This window comes from Metopolophium dirhodum, chromosome 6 (genome assembly GCF_019925205.1).
Source record: "Metopolophium dirhodum isolate CAU chromosome 6, ASM1992520v1, whole genome shotgun sequence".
Classification (NCBI taxonomy): domain Eukaryota; kingdom Metazoa; phylum Arthropoda; class Insecta; order Hemiptera; family Aphididae; genus Metopolophium; species Metopolophium dirhodum.
In genome coordinates, this window is record NC_083565.1 from 16,313,130 (window position 1) to 16,329,821 (window position 16,692).

General features: G+C 26.7%; 2 protein-coding genes across 4 annotated transcripts in view; one reads left to right on the forward strand and one right to left on the reverse strand.

The window, feature by feature from the left end:
* Positions 1-564, reverse strand: part of LOC132946305 (putative leucine-rich repeat-containing protein DDB_G0290503) — a 31,238-nt gene extending 30,674 nt beyond the window's left edge. For 2 of the 3 annotated variants that reach the window (XM_061016229.1, XM_061016227.1), the window contains exon 1: positions 104-564. The gene's annotated coding sequence lies outside the window, so the exon portion shown is untranslated. The remainder of the gene's footprint in view (positions 1-103) is intronic. The other variant, XM_061016228.1, reaches the window with a different exon arrangement.
* Positions 565-8,666: 8,102 nt separating this feature from the next.
* LOC132947209 (zinc finger protein ZFP2-like) lies at positions 8,667-14,697 on the forward strand. The gene is made up of 4 exons (XM_061017452.1): positions 8,667-9,040; positions 9,117-9,184; positions 10,616-12,176; positions 13,958-14,697. Exon 3 carries the CDS (start codon positions 10,627-10,629, stop codon positions 12,172-12,174), a length of 1,548 nt encoding a protein of 515 aa, XP_060873435.1. The 5' UTR covers positions 8,667-9,040; positions 9,117-9,184; positions 10,616-10,626; the 3' UTR covers positions 12,175-12,176; positions 13,958-14,697.
* Positions 14,698-16,692: the final 1,995 nt, after the last annotated feature.

Consider the following 16,692-nt stretch of genomic DNA (forward strand, 5'->3'; position numbering starts at 1 on the left):
TTTGTAATGACAAATCAACCAACCAAAATAAATATATGATTGTGTTACCTATAACACTACTAGACACTACTATAAGAACGCAATTAAGGTGAAAAAATCTTACTTGAAATGTCGAAACTTCTGTTGGGTCTTGACTCTTGATATCTTGATCGACATTTAATACAAACAATAAATATTTAATATATTAATATTATCAGTGGAACGATTAAACACTGTGATAACGTGCGCATGACAATCATTACGAAAACAGCGACATAGCACAAGAGTTGCACCTTGCACGAGTGTTAAACAGTCAACACTACTGAGCAGTGAGCACTGACTACAACTTACTGAGATCTGAGGCACGGAACAACGGCTTTTAACCCACAGTTTAAATAAGTCGTGACGTCGCGTTAGGTTAGTGCTGTTGAATTGCACACGCTTCAAAGTTGGTCGTGTGGGTTACAGCGATACTTCGTTGGGAGTGGGGATAGCACTGGTGCTCAGTTGATCGATAAGCGACGAGAGCGCCATTACTCAGTTGGTGGAGAAACGTGAACGTGATTAAATAATTGGGGAACGACCCACTATTCACTAAACAGTAATGAGTAAACACTAAACTCAGTACTCACTACTCACGTGCTTAGACCTTAGTGATCACTGCTCACTGCTCAGTCACAGCACTGTGCTTGCATTAGCTTGTTTATCTTTATTCTGTAGTGAGCGGTTCTTATTATTTACGAGTTGGCACGACGCACCGTCGGCCATCTTTATATAATCCTAGCGTTCTTGATAGTTATAACAAACGTAAAACGATGCGTAGTGAGTAGTGACATTGTGCACGAGTTGGTGTTTAATTTTATATACCTATATTATTTAAAACGATTATTTTTTCGGATTCAAATCCTTTTTTTTGTTTACCCTAACGTTAAAGATTTTAGTTTTAAAAGTAGAACAACGATTTAAGCATAAAAATGGAACAGCTACTGAGGCTTTATACGAATATTATAGCAAAATTATATTCAGCAGTTTTAATTTCGAATTTTTGGGTAGTAACCTTTTATAAAAGAGTATTATCCTATTAGAGTAGGTATTTAAAAAACCTATTATCAAACTTAATTATTATAGATTTGATATTCACTCGATTTCTCATGTAGCGATTTTGTTATTTTGTTGTAATTCAAAAACGAATAACTGTATGTACATGAAAATTTCACTGGATTTTTATATTTTCATTTTCTATACACCATAATATTCTCTTTTTAAGCTGTTTACGGACATTGTCAGTTTTCAATTTTTTAGGTTTTTTTTTTATAATTGCCAATAAAATTTTATTTGTTGGGTAATATAGTGAGTGAAAATTTAATACAAGATATATTGTTACAGTAGCAGTTGAAAAATATTAAAGATACATAGGCGCAATATTTTTTATAAGCATTTAAAGTTCAAATTTTGACAAAATTTAATAATTATTTTGTAGATAAAAATTTATAAAAGGTGGATAAGTGGATGTCGCTCTGCTGTACAGTAGGTTACAAGTGGGTCACTGTAATGGATGGTGTTAAATTTGAATTCAATGATATAATATCATTGTATAAGAAAAACGATTCTAAGCGAAAACGGTCCGTCAGCCTATGATATTACCAAGTATATTTGATGATACTATTGTGAATAAAGTAATTTATACACAAGCTATTTACGTGGAAACTTGTTTTATATTTTTAATCCTTAGCTACAAAAGTTGAACATTTTATAAATTTTTAACTACAAAATAATTATTACATTTTAAATTTGATAAATTTTGTCAAAATTTGAACTTTAAAAAAATTGTGCATATATATTTTATATATTTTTCAACTGCTATTGTAACAATATATCAGAAGCCTTGCATTAAATTTTCACCCTTTTCTACCCAACAAATAAAATTTTAATGATATTTATATAAAAAAAAAAATAAAAAAATTGAAAACAGACAATGTCCGTAAACAGCTCAAAAAGAGTCAAATTATTTTCAAAATTTAATCGTGTATAGAAAATGCTAATATAAACATTCAGTGAAATTTACAAGTATCTACAGTCATACGTTTTTTAATTACAACAGAATAAGAAAATTGTTACACGAAAAATTGAGTGAATATCAAATGTTGTAAAAATATGAATTTCAAACGCGAATAAAAATTTAATTTGACTTTCTTGTAGACGTTTTTTTTTTGATAAAGGTAGACAAACTTATGGATAATCTTGTATTACATTTTCAAATCTTAGATTTAAAAAGAAAAATTTTTATGAATTTTCAACTCAAAATAATTTGCTAATTTTCGAGATTTTTCCGTATTTTGTCAATATTTGAACTTTAAATGCTTACAAATAAAAACTGTGACTAAGGATTTTTAATTTTTTTCATCTGCCTTTGAAACAATAACCTAGGAGCCTTCTATTAAATTTTCAAGCTTTTTTACTCAACAGATAAAATTTTATTGATATTTATAGAAAAAAAAACTAAAAAAATTGAAAACTGACAATGTCCGTAAACAGCTCAAAATAAGTCAAAATATTTGGAAAATGTTATGGTGTATTATAGGAAATGCAATTATAAACATTCAGTCAAAATTTCATGTCCTTACGGTAATTTGTTTTAGAGTTACACCAATACCAAAATCGATTTTCTCAAAAACAGATTTTGCGTAAAAATTCCCGTTTTTCATTAATTTTTCTTTTGTTTTTCACGTCGCTTTTGAAAACTACTGGGAAATTTTTACTTTTGACCCCCCTAAGTACCAAAATGCTGATCGAGCATTCTACGCTAGCCTGCGGTCCGACCATTGGAGCAAACACTACAAATAACAAATGCAGAACCAGGAGGGTTTGGGCTCTTGGAGTCATAATTTAATACTAAACTATTTATAAATGTATGCAAAACAAAGTATAATGTGATAAAAACCTAAAAATGTTGAAACAAATTGCTTAAAATTAAGCTTGGAAGGTCCCCTATCTATAATAAATTGTGGCAGTGTATATTTCTTAGAAACAAAGATCAATAAAAAAATAATCATCGACGACGTAAACGTATTAGACGTTAAATAATATAATAATATAACGTATTTAAAGTATTATATTAGACGGTATTTATAGTATATAGTTTCTTTCTTTTTTTTTTAGAGTTTTTTTTTTTTTTTATTAAAAGAAAATATATACAATCTGTATTAACTATACAATGAGTAATATGGTTGATGATTTTTATACAAAACTGGAAGGCTTGATGGAAGGGAGTGTCCAAGCGACACTACTTCAATTCTAGACTTTTAGGTTTTTTTTTTTTTTATTTTAATTTTTTTATTGGTTGAGGAGGTCCCCGGGCCAATTTCGCTTTAGGCGACGTGGAGGGTTATTGGGGAGAGAGATGGATGAGAGATTGGAAATGAGCGGATTAGGGTGGTTGACTGTGTTATTGTGAAATAATTTGAATATCACATATATATATAGTTAAACACTTATACCTATATATATTATATATATGTAAGTATATACAACTATATATACATTTGATATTCACAACAGATAAGAAATACTCGACGGCAATTAATTGAGGAAAAAATTTTAAAATAGCTGGAAAATTAAATTCAACTATAATGTAATCATATGATTCATGACATAATTCAAGTATTAAATTCCTCGAAAAAACCGTTCATTATTTTGGTCGGGAATAGGTTTTGGTTATAAAATCGGGATTGAAAATACGAGGTAACCGCTTTGATGTTAATATTTAGATATTTACCTTGATTACCGACAACCAATAACCGCTTCCAGCATTCCAAAACTAAAAGCGGTTTTCGGTTCTCAAATTTACGGTTTTTTACCAATTTTCAGCCCTGGAATATCATAGGCTGACTGACCGTTTTTGCTCAAAATCATTTTTCTTATACAATGATATTATATCACTGAATTCAAATTTAATACCATCCATTACAGTGACCCACTTGTAACCTACTGTACAGCAGAGAGACATCCACGTACCCACCTTTTTTATGTTAAATGTAGAAACACTTAAAGGAATCTTATATTAAATTTTCAAAGCTTAGATATAAATATAATTTTTTTTTTAAATTTCTAACTCAAAATAGTTTGCCAATTTTCGTGATTTTAATGAATTTTGTCAACATTTTAACTTCAGATGATCATAGAAAATTATTGTGGATTTACGATGAGCTATTATTGGAGCATTTAAATTTTCTATATTCATTAGTTTTTTTTAAAAAAAAAATTTTAAATGTAGGTACGCTTGGTCAAAAAGCTTGAACATTTAATATGAGGGTTCTTAAAAGTTTTTCTATTATCAAAATACATCAAACATACATATACATTTGTTTTATATAATATATATTATATATAGACATATTTAGGTACCTACAACAGCTACAACATACCAAAAAACTGTTTTGCACGGAATGGAACCGCTCCCTCGGTATTTATAGTAGAATTACCAAAATTCCACAACGCATAGGGAACAAGTAACAACTTTATCTGTGTCGTAGCGTTTTAATTTTTTTAATAGCATTTACCAATAATTTTGAATAATGAAATGAAAAAAACAAAAATAATCCTTTTGTTCTCAAACTGATAATTTTAATTTTATTTATCTTATCCAAATAATAAAAACGCTACGACACAGATAAAGTTGTTGCTTATGCGTTATAGAATTTTGGTAGTATAAATACCGAGGGAGTCGTTCTATTCCGCGCGAAACAGTTTTTTGCTATGTTGTAGGTACCTACCTACTACATTAGTAGAACGACGGAGCTAACGCATGCGGGTATAGCGTCCTCTTAACTAAATATATTTACAACGAATTGTTTATCACCGAATAAAAAATAATAATATTATAAGGACTAGAATCGCTCAGAATCGTTTTTCGTATGCAATGGTTTATCGTTGTATTCAAATATAATACATCCATTACAACTAAGTAACTAACTGTACTAACTGATAGGGAAGCATGGAGAACTGCAGCAAACCAATCTAAGGATTGAAGACTAAAAAAAAAAAAAAAAAACTAACTGTACAGCAGAGCGGTACCCACTTGTCTACATTTTAGATTCTGAGTGGGACGATGAATGTATCGTTGATAATGTATTATTGATTTATAATGTGTTTTTTTTATTTTTTTTTTTTGTGTCTGTGTACACGATAAGTAGTCGAAATAATAATTGGATTTTCAACTTCAGTATCTTTTTCAAAATTTAAAATTTCTAATAGTTTTCAAAAGCGCCGGGAAAAACAACATAAAAATTAAGGAAAAACGAGAATTTTTACGCAAATCGATTTTGGTTTTTGGTGTAACTCTAAAACAAATGAACGTAACACATGAAATTTTCACTGGTCATTTATATTAGCATTTTCTATGAATGATAAAATTTTCAAAAATTTTGATTTGTTTTGTACTAATTAGGAACATTTTCAGTTTCCAATTTTATTAGTCTTTTTTTCTAAGGATGTCAATAAAACTTTATTTGTTGGATAAAAAAGTTTGAAAATTTAATACAATGCTCCTACTATATTGTTACAATGACATTTGAAAAATATTAAAAATCCTTAGTCACAGTTTTTTTTTTATTAGCATTTAAAGTTAAAAAATTGACAAAATATGGAAAAATCACAAAAATTACCAAATTATTTTGAGTTAAGAATTCATAAAAATTTTTCTTTTTAAATCTAATATTTAAAAATGTAATACAAGATTCCTTATAAGATTATCTACCTTACACAAAAAAAAAAATGTCTATAAGAAAGTCAAATTAAATTTTTAGGAGCGTTTGAAGTTCACATTTTCACAATATTGGATATTCACTCGATTTCTCATGTATCGGTTTTGTACGAACAACTGTAGATACATGAAAATTTTACTGAATGTTTATATTTTCATTTGCTATACACCATACAATTTTAAAAATATTTTTACTTTTTTGAGTTGCTTATGGACATGTTCGGTAATCAATTTTTTTGTTTTTTTTCCTATAAATATCACTAACATTTTATTTGTTGGGGTAAAAAGCGTGAAAAATTAATGCCAGGCTCCTGATATATTTTTATAATAGCAGTAGAAAAATATTAAAAATACATTGACACAAGTTTTTTTTATAAGGATTTAAAGTTTGAATTTTGACAAAATGTATCAAATTTTAAATTTAATAATTATTTTGTAGTTAAAAATGTATAAAATGTTCAAATTTTATAGCTAAGAATTGAAAATTTAAAACAATGTTTCCACGTAAATAGGTTATATATAAAAAACTTTATTCACAATAATATCATCAAATATAATATTAGTAATACCATAATAATAATAATACGGTTGACTGACTGACATACGGTTTTCGCTCAGAATCGTTTTTCTTATACAATGATATTATATCATTGAATTCAAATTTAATACCATCCATTACAGTGACCCACTTGTAATCTACTGTACAGCAGAGCGACATCCACTTACCCACCTTTTTATTATTGTGATGTTACCAAAAAAAAAAAAAATACATTAGGTAAGTCAAAATTGATTATAAACAGGATGTAACAGTTCATGACAAAAAAAATTGATACTAGTTAAAATTATGACAATTATAAGTATAATCAAGAATACAAGTAAATATACTTAAAAATTATACTACTTCCTATCTATTAGGTACAGGAAATTCCCAAAAATAATATTTTGAATAAGTTATTTCGTTTCAAATAAATTTGCTCCAAAAAAATATCAATACTTTAAACAGTTGTAAAAAATAAAATAATTGACTTAAAAATAAACGCTTTTACCATCAACATTTGTCTAAAAATTAGATTTACAAATTTTTAAGTTTTCCAAAAAAAAGTAATTAAATTAAAATTTTTTTCTTCGGTATTTAATATAATATAATATATTTGTCAACGGGGATTCATTTTTCTGCGCCACATTTTGATTTTCGTATTAGCCAGAGTACTATATTAACCAAATCATCCGTGAAACTTGTCAAATGTGTTACAACTCACAGAAATGCCGGAACCGAACAAAGAAAAATAGATTGAAATTTCTGAATTTTTTTATAAAAAAGAAATTTTCCAAATTATCTCGGGTCCTTTGATGGAAAACACATAAGATGTAGAAACCCAAACAATTCTGGGTCACTTTATTATAATTATAAAAAGCACTTTTCAATCGTACTATGATGTCTTATGATAGTGGTAGATGCGAAATTAAATTTCATTTTTATTGATGTCGGAGCGTACGAGCGTAACGTTTTTCGACAAAGTGTAGATATTTGGGAAAAAGTTATATTACACAAATCAACTTCCTGATCCGGTATCGTTGTCATTGACAGAAAATAATTTACAACATTATTACAACCATTTATATTTGTTGCCGATGAGGCATTTGGACTACACACCAATTTATTACGACCATTTCCTGAACGAGGGCCGAATAATACTAATACTCGTAGAATATTTAATTGTATAGGCTATTAAAGGAAGTGGAATGTAATACATATACGACTATTCTAGTCGAACCCGATTTTTGTAATCACATCATAAAAGCGTATTGTGTTTTGAATAACTTTGTTTGAAAGAGAGACGGATTATAATATATTTGTTGGATTTAAAAATTTCCATTTCAAATTTTTATATTATTAAAAACACGTATTTGATACTTCAGTGACTGTCAATAGACTATATTTTGTTCGCTCAAATAATATATAATAGCATTAAACGTATGAAAATGTCTACATAGGGAATTTCCAGTAATAAAAATGGTCGTATAAATATGTACATTTGTAATGAAGGTAATTTCTCCTTTTATTATACTTAAATTATATATAATATCAAAAAAATATGTTATAATGTAAGTAAATATTAATATACTTCTATTGACCTAGAAGTAGTAGTAGTAGTAGGTGTACAGTAAAACCTTAGTCCTTTAATAGTCCTAAATAATTTATATCCCGTATATTTTAGTCTCCTTAAAAAGGAAACTCCTTTACAACGGAAATATCAGTTGGTACCGAGCGATTCCGTTATAAGGTTTTACTGTATATATGTTACATTACTCTATATTATGTACATTTTAAACTTAATGGGTAATGGGTAAAAATAAAAATAATTTAACCAATCATCATAGCCAGTGGTGTATAATGATAATAATCGATAATGTATAACGTGGTTAATATTATAAAATTACAACAAAATAACTAAAATGATTATTCTCGGTTTGAAAATGTAGTTTTCTCCAAACAATTGTAAATTTTTCTTTTTTCCGTGTTCTTTTTTTCCTTGGTCTTTTTTTTTTACTAAGTAATATTTTAAACTGACGGATCGTTTTCGCTCAGAATCGTTTTTCGTGTACAATGATTTTATATCATTGGTTTCAAATTTAACACCATCCATTACAGTAACCTACTTATTACTTGTAACCTACTATACAGTAGAGGGACTTCCACTTGCCCGCTTTTTTACATTTTAGTTCAAAATCTAATTTAAAATATTACTATAAATATTTTGGAAAGTTCATTGTAATTTGTGTTTGGAAAATGATTATAGTAATGGCGGGTAGTTTGTTTTAATTTTTCATGGAGTATATAATATTATATTATTATCTTTCCATGGTGTATTATGTCTTCCATGTCGTATCAAACCAAAACAAAAATTGACAAAAAAATTGTTGATCCAAAATTCCACTTGTTTTTTGTTTGTTGAATGTTAATTGTTTTAATTTTAAATTTTTAAGTGTTCCACATATTTGGTTTTAGTTATAATTATTTGCTTTACTTGTCAACTTTGTTAATTATTAGTTTTAATAAATGTTCTCCTTATGTTGTTGTTTGTAACACCAAAATCTGCTGACTAAATATAAAATAAATGATACAATTATGCAAAATAACCACATTTTTTAATATTTATATTCTTTAAAATTATTATTTTACAATTTAATTGATAATTGGTTAATCCAGATATTATGTAAACTGTATATTATATTATTCTATATTATAGTAAACTCTTATCATGGAGTTTATGAAGAAACATTTTTAAGTTGACCTAGGTAAGTTAAATTTAACATTAAGAATTAATAGTTATGATATCTACTTCAACATTTATGTTTTTATTATTTGTTGTAGGTTTATTATACAAAAGTTTCAATGAACTACATAAAAATAAATTCCTGACAAATACCATATACATAAAGGTAAATATAATAAGTTTCATTTTTATGTTTAATTCTTATCTCTTGTCTCAAGTTTAATGTAAAACACCTAACATCATAAGCCGTTTCTACGGTGGCTCTGCCCCTGTAATTTTTAAAAGGCGTTGGTCAGCCGAGTTTTGAGTCAGATGGGTTCCAACTTTTACTTAAAAGAAAAAAAAATGTCTTTTATGCATTGTTATAATTAATACTATTTACTTTAAAGATATCTTCAATATAGTTAGGTAGTATCTTTATTTGTTAATAACATGTATTGTACTATTGTCAAATTGATTTACCAACTTCAGAAAAGCCTATTCTATAAAGAATTAAGACAGTCAATGGTACAGTTCACATCTATTATTTGATAATATTATTGTTATATTATTTTTAATTCTGAGCGGAGAGATGAATGTATTTATTATACAATGATGTGTATTTTTTTTTTTTGTGTCCACACGATAATAGTAGTTGAGATAATCCTTCGATTTTCAACTTCAGTATCTTGTTCAATGGGAAAGTGAATCTAGTTGGTGCATTGGTGATTCAAAATTCATGGTAGTTTTCTTAAGTGCTGAGAAAAAAAAAAATTAAGGAAAACCGGGAATTTTTACGCAAAATCGGTTTTTGACAAAATCGATTTTGGTTTTTCATACAACTTTAGAACAAATTACCGTAGATGTATAAAATGTTCACTGAATGTTTATATTAGCATTTTCTATACACAATATTTTGACTTGTTTTGAACCGTCTACATTTTCAGTTTTCAATATATTTAGGTTTTTTTTTATAGATGTTAATACAATTTTATTAGTTGGGTTAAAAAACTTGAAAATTTAACACAAGACTTCAAATATAATATTTCAATGGCAGTTGAAAAATATAAAAAATACAGTTACAATTTTTTTTTTATAAGCATTTAAAGTTAGGATTCTTACAAAATGTATCTAATTTAAAAATTAAAAATGTATAAAATGTTCAATTTATACAGCTAAGAATTGAAAATGTATAAAAAGGTTCCACGTAAATAGGTATATAAATTACTTTAATCACAATAATATCATCAAATTTACTTAGTAATAAAGCATACGCTGACGCTCTTCGCTCAGATTTGTTTTATTTATACTATGATATTTTATCATTGAACTTAAATTTAACACCATCCATTACAGTGACCCACTTGTAACCTAGTATTTTGTATAACCTTGTAAATTAGTTACTATAGCCTATTTGATATAAAAAGATTTTCATATCAATGGCTATTTCAAAATGTATATTACTATACAGTATGTATTCCATTTGAATTGTATGGACTAGGAATTTTATATTCAAACCATTTATGATGACCATCACATCAAATTATTTTATTAATTTAGGCAGTATTAAATAATAATATATTTAACACAAACATATCTTTTAAATTTTTATTTATAGATAGTAGCTGTATGAGTGGCACCAAGGACGAGGTAGTTACAACCATTATGTATGATCCGGGCATTCGGCAAGAACAAAACCCAGTAACGGGTCAACTATATGCCACTATTGTCAAAAAAGATGATAAAGCATCTTCTGTTGACTTTCCATTTTACAACGTAAACATGGTACAGAAAGTTCCCGTATCTGGTAATATTGCTGTCCTTGCTGCAGCTTCAGCAAATGGAGTAACTCAAACTGATAAGACCTCTTATCGTTTTGATGTAACAGCCCCTTTCAATTATAACTATGCATTAGTTAATCAAATGTCTCTCACAACGGCTGGTGCAGCTTTTAAATGTGATGTTTGTGGTGCTGGATTTACACATGCATCAATGCTAGACCATCATAAAAAATCTGCTCATCCACAAGAACCACCATCATTTACTTGTTCGACATGTGGTTCTTGTTTTCCTCAAGTAAGAGATATGAAAGTCCATCGATCAACTGTACACAAACAGTGTTTTTCATGTGGTGCGGATGTTGCTCCACAAACAGTCAAGGGTAAAAAGTCTAGATTTATAAAATGTGTGAGTTGTAGTGGTGGGAATTGTTCCAACTACACACCTCAAGAAAATGAAATAGAATCTAGTGACAATTTATCACCCGAGCAGACTGCAATAATGAAAGGTTATTATCCAGTGAAAAAAAGAGGTATGGCTACAGTCACCAAATGTTATAAATGTAATGGTTCTGGTATTATTTTTTTAGTTAATGGTAACCATACTAATGTTAATATGAAGAATGATTCAATTAACAATTCAAATACTCCCAACAAACCTTTTCATTGTAACATATGTGGGGGAAGTTTTTCACGTTACTCATCATTATGGAGTCATAAACGTCTGCATACTGGGGATAAACCTTATAAGTGTGAAATATGTGGTTTATCATTCGCAAAAGCAGCTTATTTAAAAAATCATGGTCGAGTGCATACAGGTGAAAAACCATTTAAATGCGGTGTATGTGGAATGCAATTTTCTCAATCTCCTCATCTCAAAAATCATGAAAGAATACACAGTGGTGAACGACCTTATCAATGTGAAGTATGTGATAAAACTTTTGCTCGTCATTCTACATTATGGAATCATCGCCGTATTCATACAGGAGAAAAGCCTTATCGTTGTGATATATGTGGATCAGCATTTAATCAAGCCACACATTTAAAAAATCATGCTAAAGTACATACAGGAGAAAAACCGCATCGTTGTGATATTTGTGGAGTTGGTTTTAGTGATCGATTTGCATTAAAACGACACAGAAATATACACGAGAAGTATGCTAGGCAACAAAGTGATGCAGCTGCGGCACATACTGTAACACCACCATCACAAGAATTGGAACCAATAAGTGGTCAAACCCAAATTGAGGAATGTATCTATAGTGCTGACTATACTGTAGAAAAGTATGACGCAGCAAATAATATTCCTACTGATATTGTAGAGGTAAAAGTTGATCAACAGAATCAACGTGAACATGATACACAGCAGCAACAAATTGAGGATTGTATTTATAAATAATGGTGAGTATAATCGAATAGTCATAATGACACATTATTTAATATTTAAGTGAGTAATTTTCTCATGTAGGTAAGCTTTGTTGGCTGATAAGCTAATTTTCTAGACTAACTATCTTAAACTAAATAGATAACATTCTTTCAGATGAATATGTAAATATAAATTACAATTGCTCTGTTCTAAATATTCAAAGATCATTCAATTCTATACTTATGTTAATTACTTGTTAGAATATATTTTGTAGAACTTAATTTTATTAAAGTATTTGAATAACATTTTAAAGTTTAATTTATTGATACCTTATTAATTAGGGTAGTACATAGTTCATGCTGCATACCACCAAAATGTTATCAATGTTGTAACATTTGTTTCATATCATTGCTTAGTGCTTATTGCTCCATATTTGCTATAATTTATAAAATATAAAAAAATCTTAAATTATTTTCTATCTAACTAGCAATTTAAGTAATCAAATGATTCGTCAATAATGTTCTCACATTAAATATAGACAACTGATCTATAAGAAAAGCTTCGTATTCGTTATTTTGATTTACTGATCGCCCTCATTCTTTTTTAACTGCCGACCTATCATATTTTATATATTATATACTCTGTTCAATGGCTTTTGACACCATTCTTGGTTTTCTAATGTCGTCATAATGTTTCTAACCATTGAGTGACCTTGTTCAGCTCAATATGCTTACAAAACAATTGAATTTACCCTGTGATGGTTATGCATATTAAGTTGAGGGACATTTTCAATTTAAACTGTCTAAAAGCAAACTTTTTTAGAAAGTTGAAAGAGAGTTGAATTAGATTTTTTTTCAGAGTATCACAAGGAAAACTTATAACATTAAGTCATCTAATATATAGTTTTTTTGAACTCTGAAAAATTTTGGTAGTCACTTTAATAAAATATAATTAGCATAATATTATATGGTAATAATATAATGGTATAAGTATGGTTTACTTATTTAAACACAATATAAATAAATAATATATATTATTTGTATTAATTTTTTAGGAAACATCATAACATAACGCATAAACTCAATAACAAAAAAATTTCAGACATTGTTTAAATTTTTGTAAAAATGATAAGAACTAGCTGACTTTGTGCATTTTAGTGCTCGTTAAAAATGCCAATCCTATATACGTTTAGAAATTAATTAAAAAAATTATTTTATATTAATAATTATTGTATTAAATATTTTAAAAGAATTAATCATAATAATACTGTTAGCTATAACCATTAGCAACCATTTATAAACAAAAATTTAAATCGTAAATCTCAAAATCATTTCTTAAATGTTCAATAAAAGGGTACCTCATCGAGGTAACAACTATCTTATACTTTAAATTACACTAAATTACACACATTGAGCATAATCTGATCAAAATCGATTGAGTAGTTTTGGAGTGCATTGAACATAAACTCGTATGTGTCATTTTTATATAATATATAGATATTCTAAGCTAAAATAATGGTTAATAAATCTAATAAGCAAGATAATTAACATCTTATTTCTTTATTTGAAATTATTTTATTCTTTTTGAAAATATTTTATATTTTATTTTAATTTAAAATGTTTTATTTTTTACATACACAATCTGTACCTTTTAGCAAAATAAGTGTGTTTGATGACAAATTAAAATGCAAATTTTGAATAAGAAGCCATCCATCAGTGAAACCTGACTAATAATTATGACTAGAATATACTAAATATACTACTATATAGTTGATTTAAATTGTATTTTAATAATATATATCTTAATGTTTGTTTAGATTTAAGACAGATCAATGAGGGAAGAATCTAATAAAAATATGAGTATCCGTAGTAAGATTTAATGGGTTCAAGTATTTACATCATACAATAATCAAGCATACATTTACAACAAAAAATTAGAACCCACAAAATATGATTTAAATATGGTGCTATTCATAGTTTTATTAGTTTAAATATTAACTTTTAAGATTTAAAGATAATTTAATGAAACAAGCTAATATCAATAATTATAAACTTTGTTTAAGATGAAAACTACATTTTTATAATGATTATATGTACTCTTTTAAATAATTACATACCAGCTTGTAGGTATTATATTTTTATTTTATTATCCAAAAATGATTGTCATAGAAATGTTTTTATTTTAGCAATCCTTATATTTGTAAATACTATAGGTTAAAAGTATAAAGAACTAATTATTATATATTAATAATTTAATTGTACAAAATAATTATACATTAGCTTATTTAGTTATTTAAATTGGATTTGTCTTCAAATCTTCATAGTATGTATTATTATGTACATTTGTGTATTGCTCTCCAATAATTGATTCCAATCAATGTTTGAATTTAGATTGTGATTAATTTGAAAAATTGAATTTAAATTTGTATTTGAATACTAGTTATGAATTAATGTTTATTATTTTGCTATTATACCCATATTATAGACCACAAATCCAATTTAAAAATTTAAAATATCATAATTATTTGTTATATTTTATTTATTAATAACAATCAGGATATAATATTTCTATTAGTATAAAAACTAATTTATAATATATTTTTTAATATTTTTTACTTAAAGAAAATAATAAGGTAATTCCTTCAATATAAATTTTATTTTTATTTGAAATCAATGTATTATTTATTTTATCAAATCAGGTATGAATCTAACATGTTACATTTTATTTGAGATAATAGTTATATTATGCAATACTAATCATGAACTAATATATCTAATAATTAAATATACTGTATAAAATATATTTTCAATTGTTTATCTTGTTAGTAATTTTTTTAAATTATTATTATAAATTTATCAAAGTATTTACCAGTATGATATTATATTGTTATTTTGTATACATATGTATATAATATGTAAACATTTATACATTTTTTTTGTAATGTAATTTCGATGGTTTATATTATATTCTGCTATTAAGTTAAGTTTAGGATTAGAAAGACTTGCGCAAATTATTTTTATAAATACATTATAATTAAACTTACACACTGACAATGGTGATTATTTTGACATCATTTTTCTAACCCTCTTCCATTTTATGAAGTTATATTGAATTGTGACATTATTGTGTTCAATATTTATATCCCACAAAAATACTGATATTCTATAATTATTTCATTCCCTAACATTAAAATAGTGTTCGACAGTTTTTTTTTTTTAAATTTTGGTCAATAATCAAATGATTTTTTAAGTAATTGTTAAGCTATCATAGTCTTTACTAGCGACTTTTAAATAATAAAAAAAAAAAATCAAATGATTTATATACAAACTTCACAAATTTACAAGACATAACAATATAATATCAATGTTTTATAATATTTTTTTGTCAGGGTCCAGGAAGTACTATATAATATGAATGTATAATATATTGACAAATGAGACAATTATTTTATACATTAAATGAGCACCAAATACAAAAAAAAATAAGTTTATTTAATTTGAAAGAATGTTCAATTATGTTTTAGGTTTTACCTTTGTACTCACATTATTCAATGAGTTAAGAGTTATTGAAAAAAGATGTGTGACATCATTGGGCTGATCTCACGGTAATTGTCTAGATAATTGTTACTCGCTTCAAACAATAATTTACCTAAGTTTAAAGTATATTTTCTAATTTTTGTTGTACGTATGTGGTGTGTTTTTATTTACTGAAAACGTTAGAGAAACAAGACTAAACTGTTTAGTTTTTTTTTAAATATTTAAAATATCTATTAAAATAAATCGACGCGTTGTCTCATTGTAACTACAATGTAGGTACGTAAAAAACTACCTATTTAGTATCCTAATATTAAAAAAAAACCAATATTATTTTGAAATTTTGATACTTATATCGTCTTGATCACAACAAATCACATCTACATTAATGAAATATAAAAAAAAATTTTTTGGTTGGTAAACCATAGTGTGAAAAGATCAACGTTAACACGTGTAAGATTATTTTGAGTTTGGCTCTGTGACCAAGATTTTTTTTGTGTTTTATTGTTTAAAAGGATAGTTTACTGATGTCTCCTAATTTCTTATGTTTGGTATATAGGTGGATGTTATACCTGTATGTGCGCTTCGTCTTACAAACATTTAATATACCAAATTTACATTCAGTAAAACCCATTTTATGTTTGTTTTGATGTTACTATAAATTTAACTATTATCAAATGTAAAAGAAATAATATTGAAGTGTTGGTTTTTTTGGTAATTTAATTTTAAAGTGAAGTATTAGTAATAATATTCAAAAATGTCCATTATTTCAAAATTAAAATATAAAGAAGCAGTCGAGAGAACAATGGACATTATTTTTACCTTTAAATTTGGCAATAGGTCAATTTAAAGGAATATAACAACTAGCAACATAAAATGGATTTTGATAAATGTAAATTTGCCATGTTATATGTAAGTAAGATGGAGACAACTAGTGGTTGTGGCGTCCTTTTAAAGAATAAGAAGCTACTTCTCCACTGAATGTGATGCATCAACAAATATTTTATTTTAAACTTAT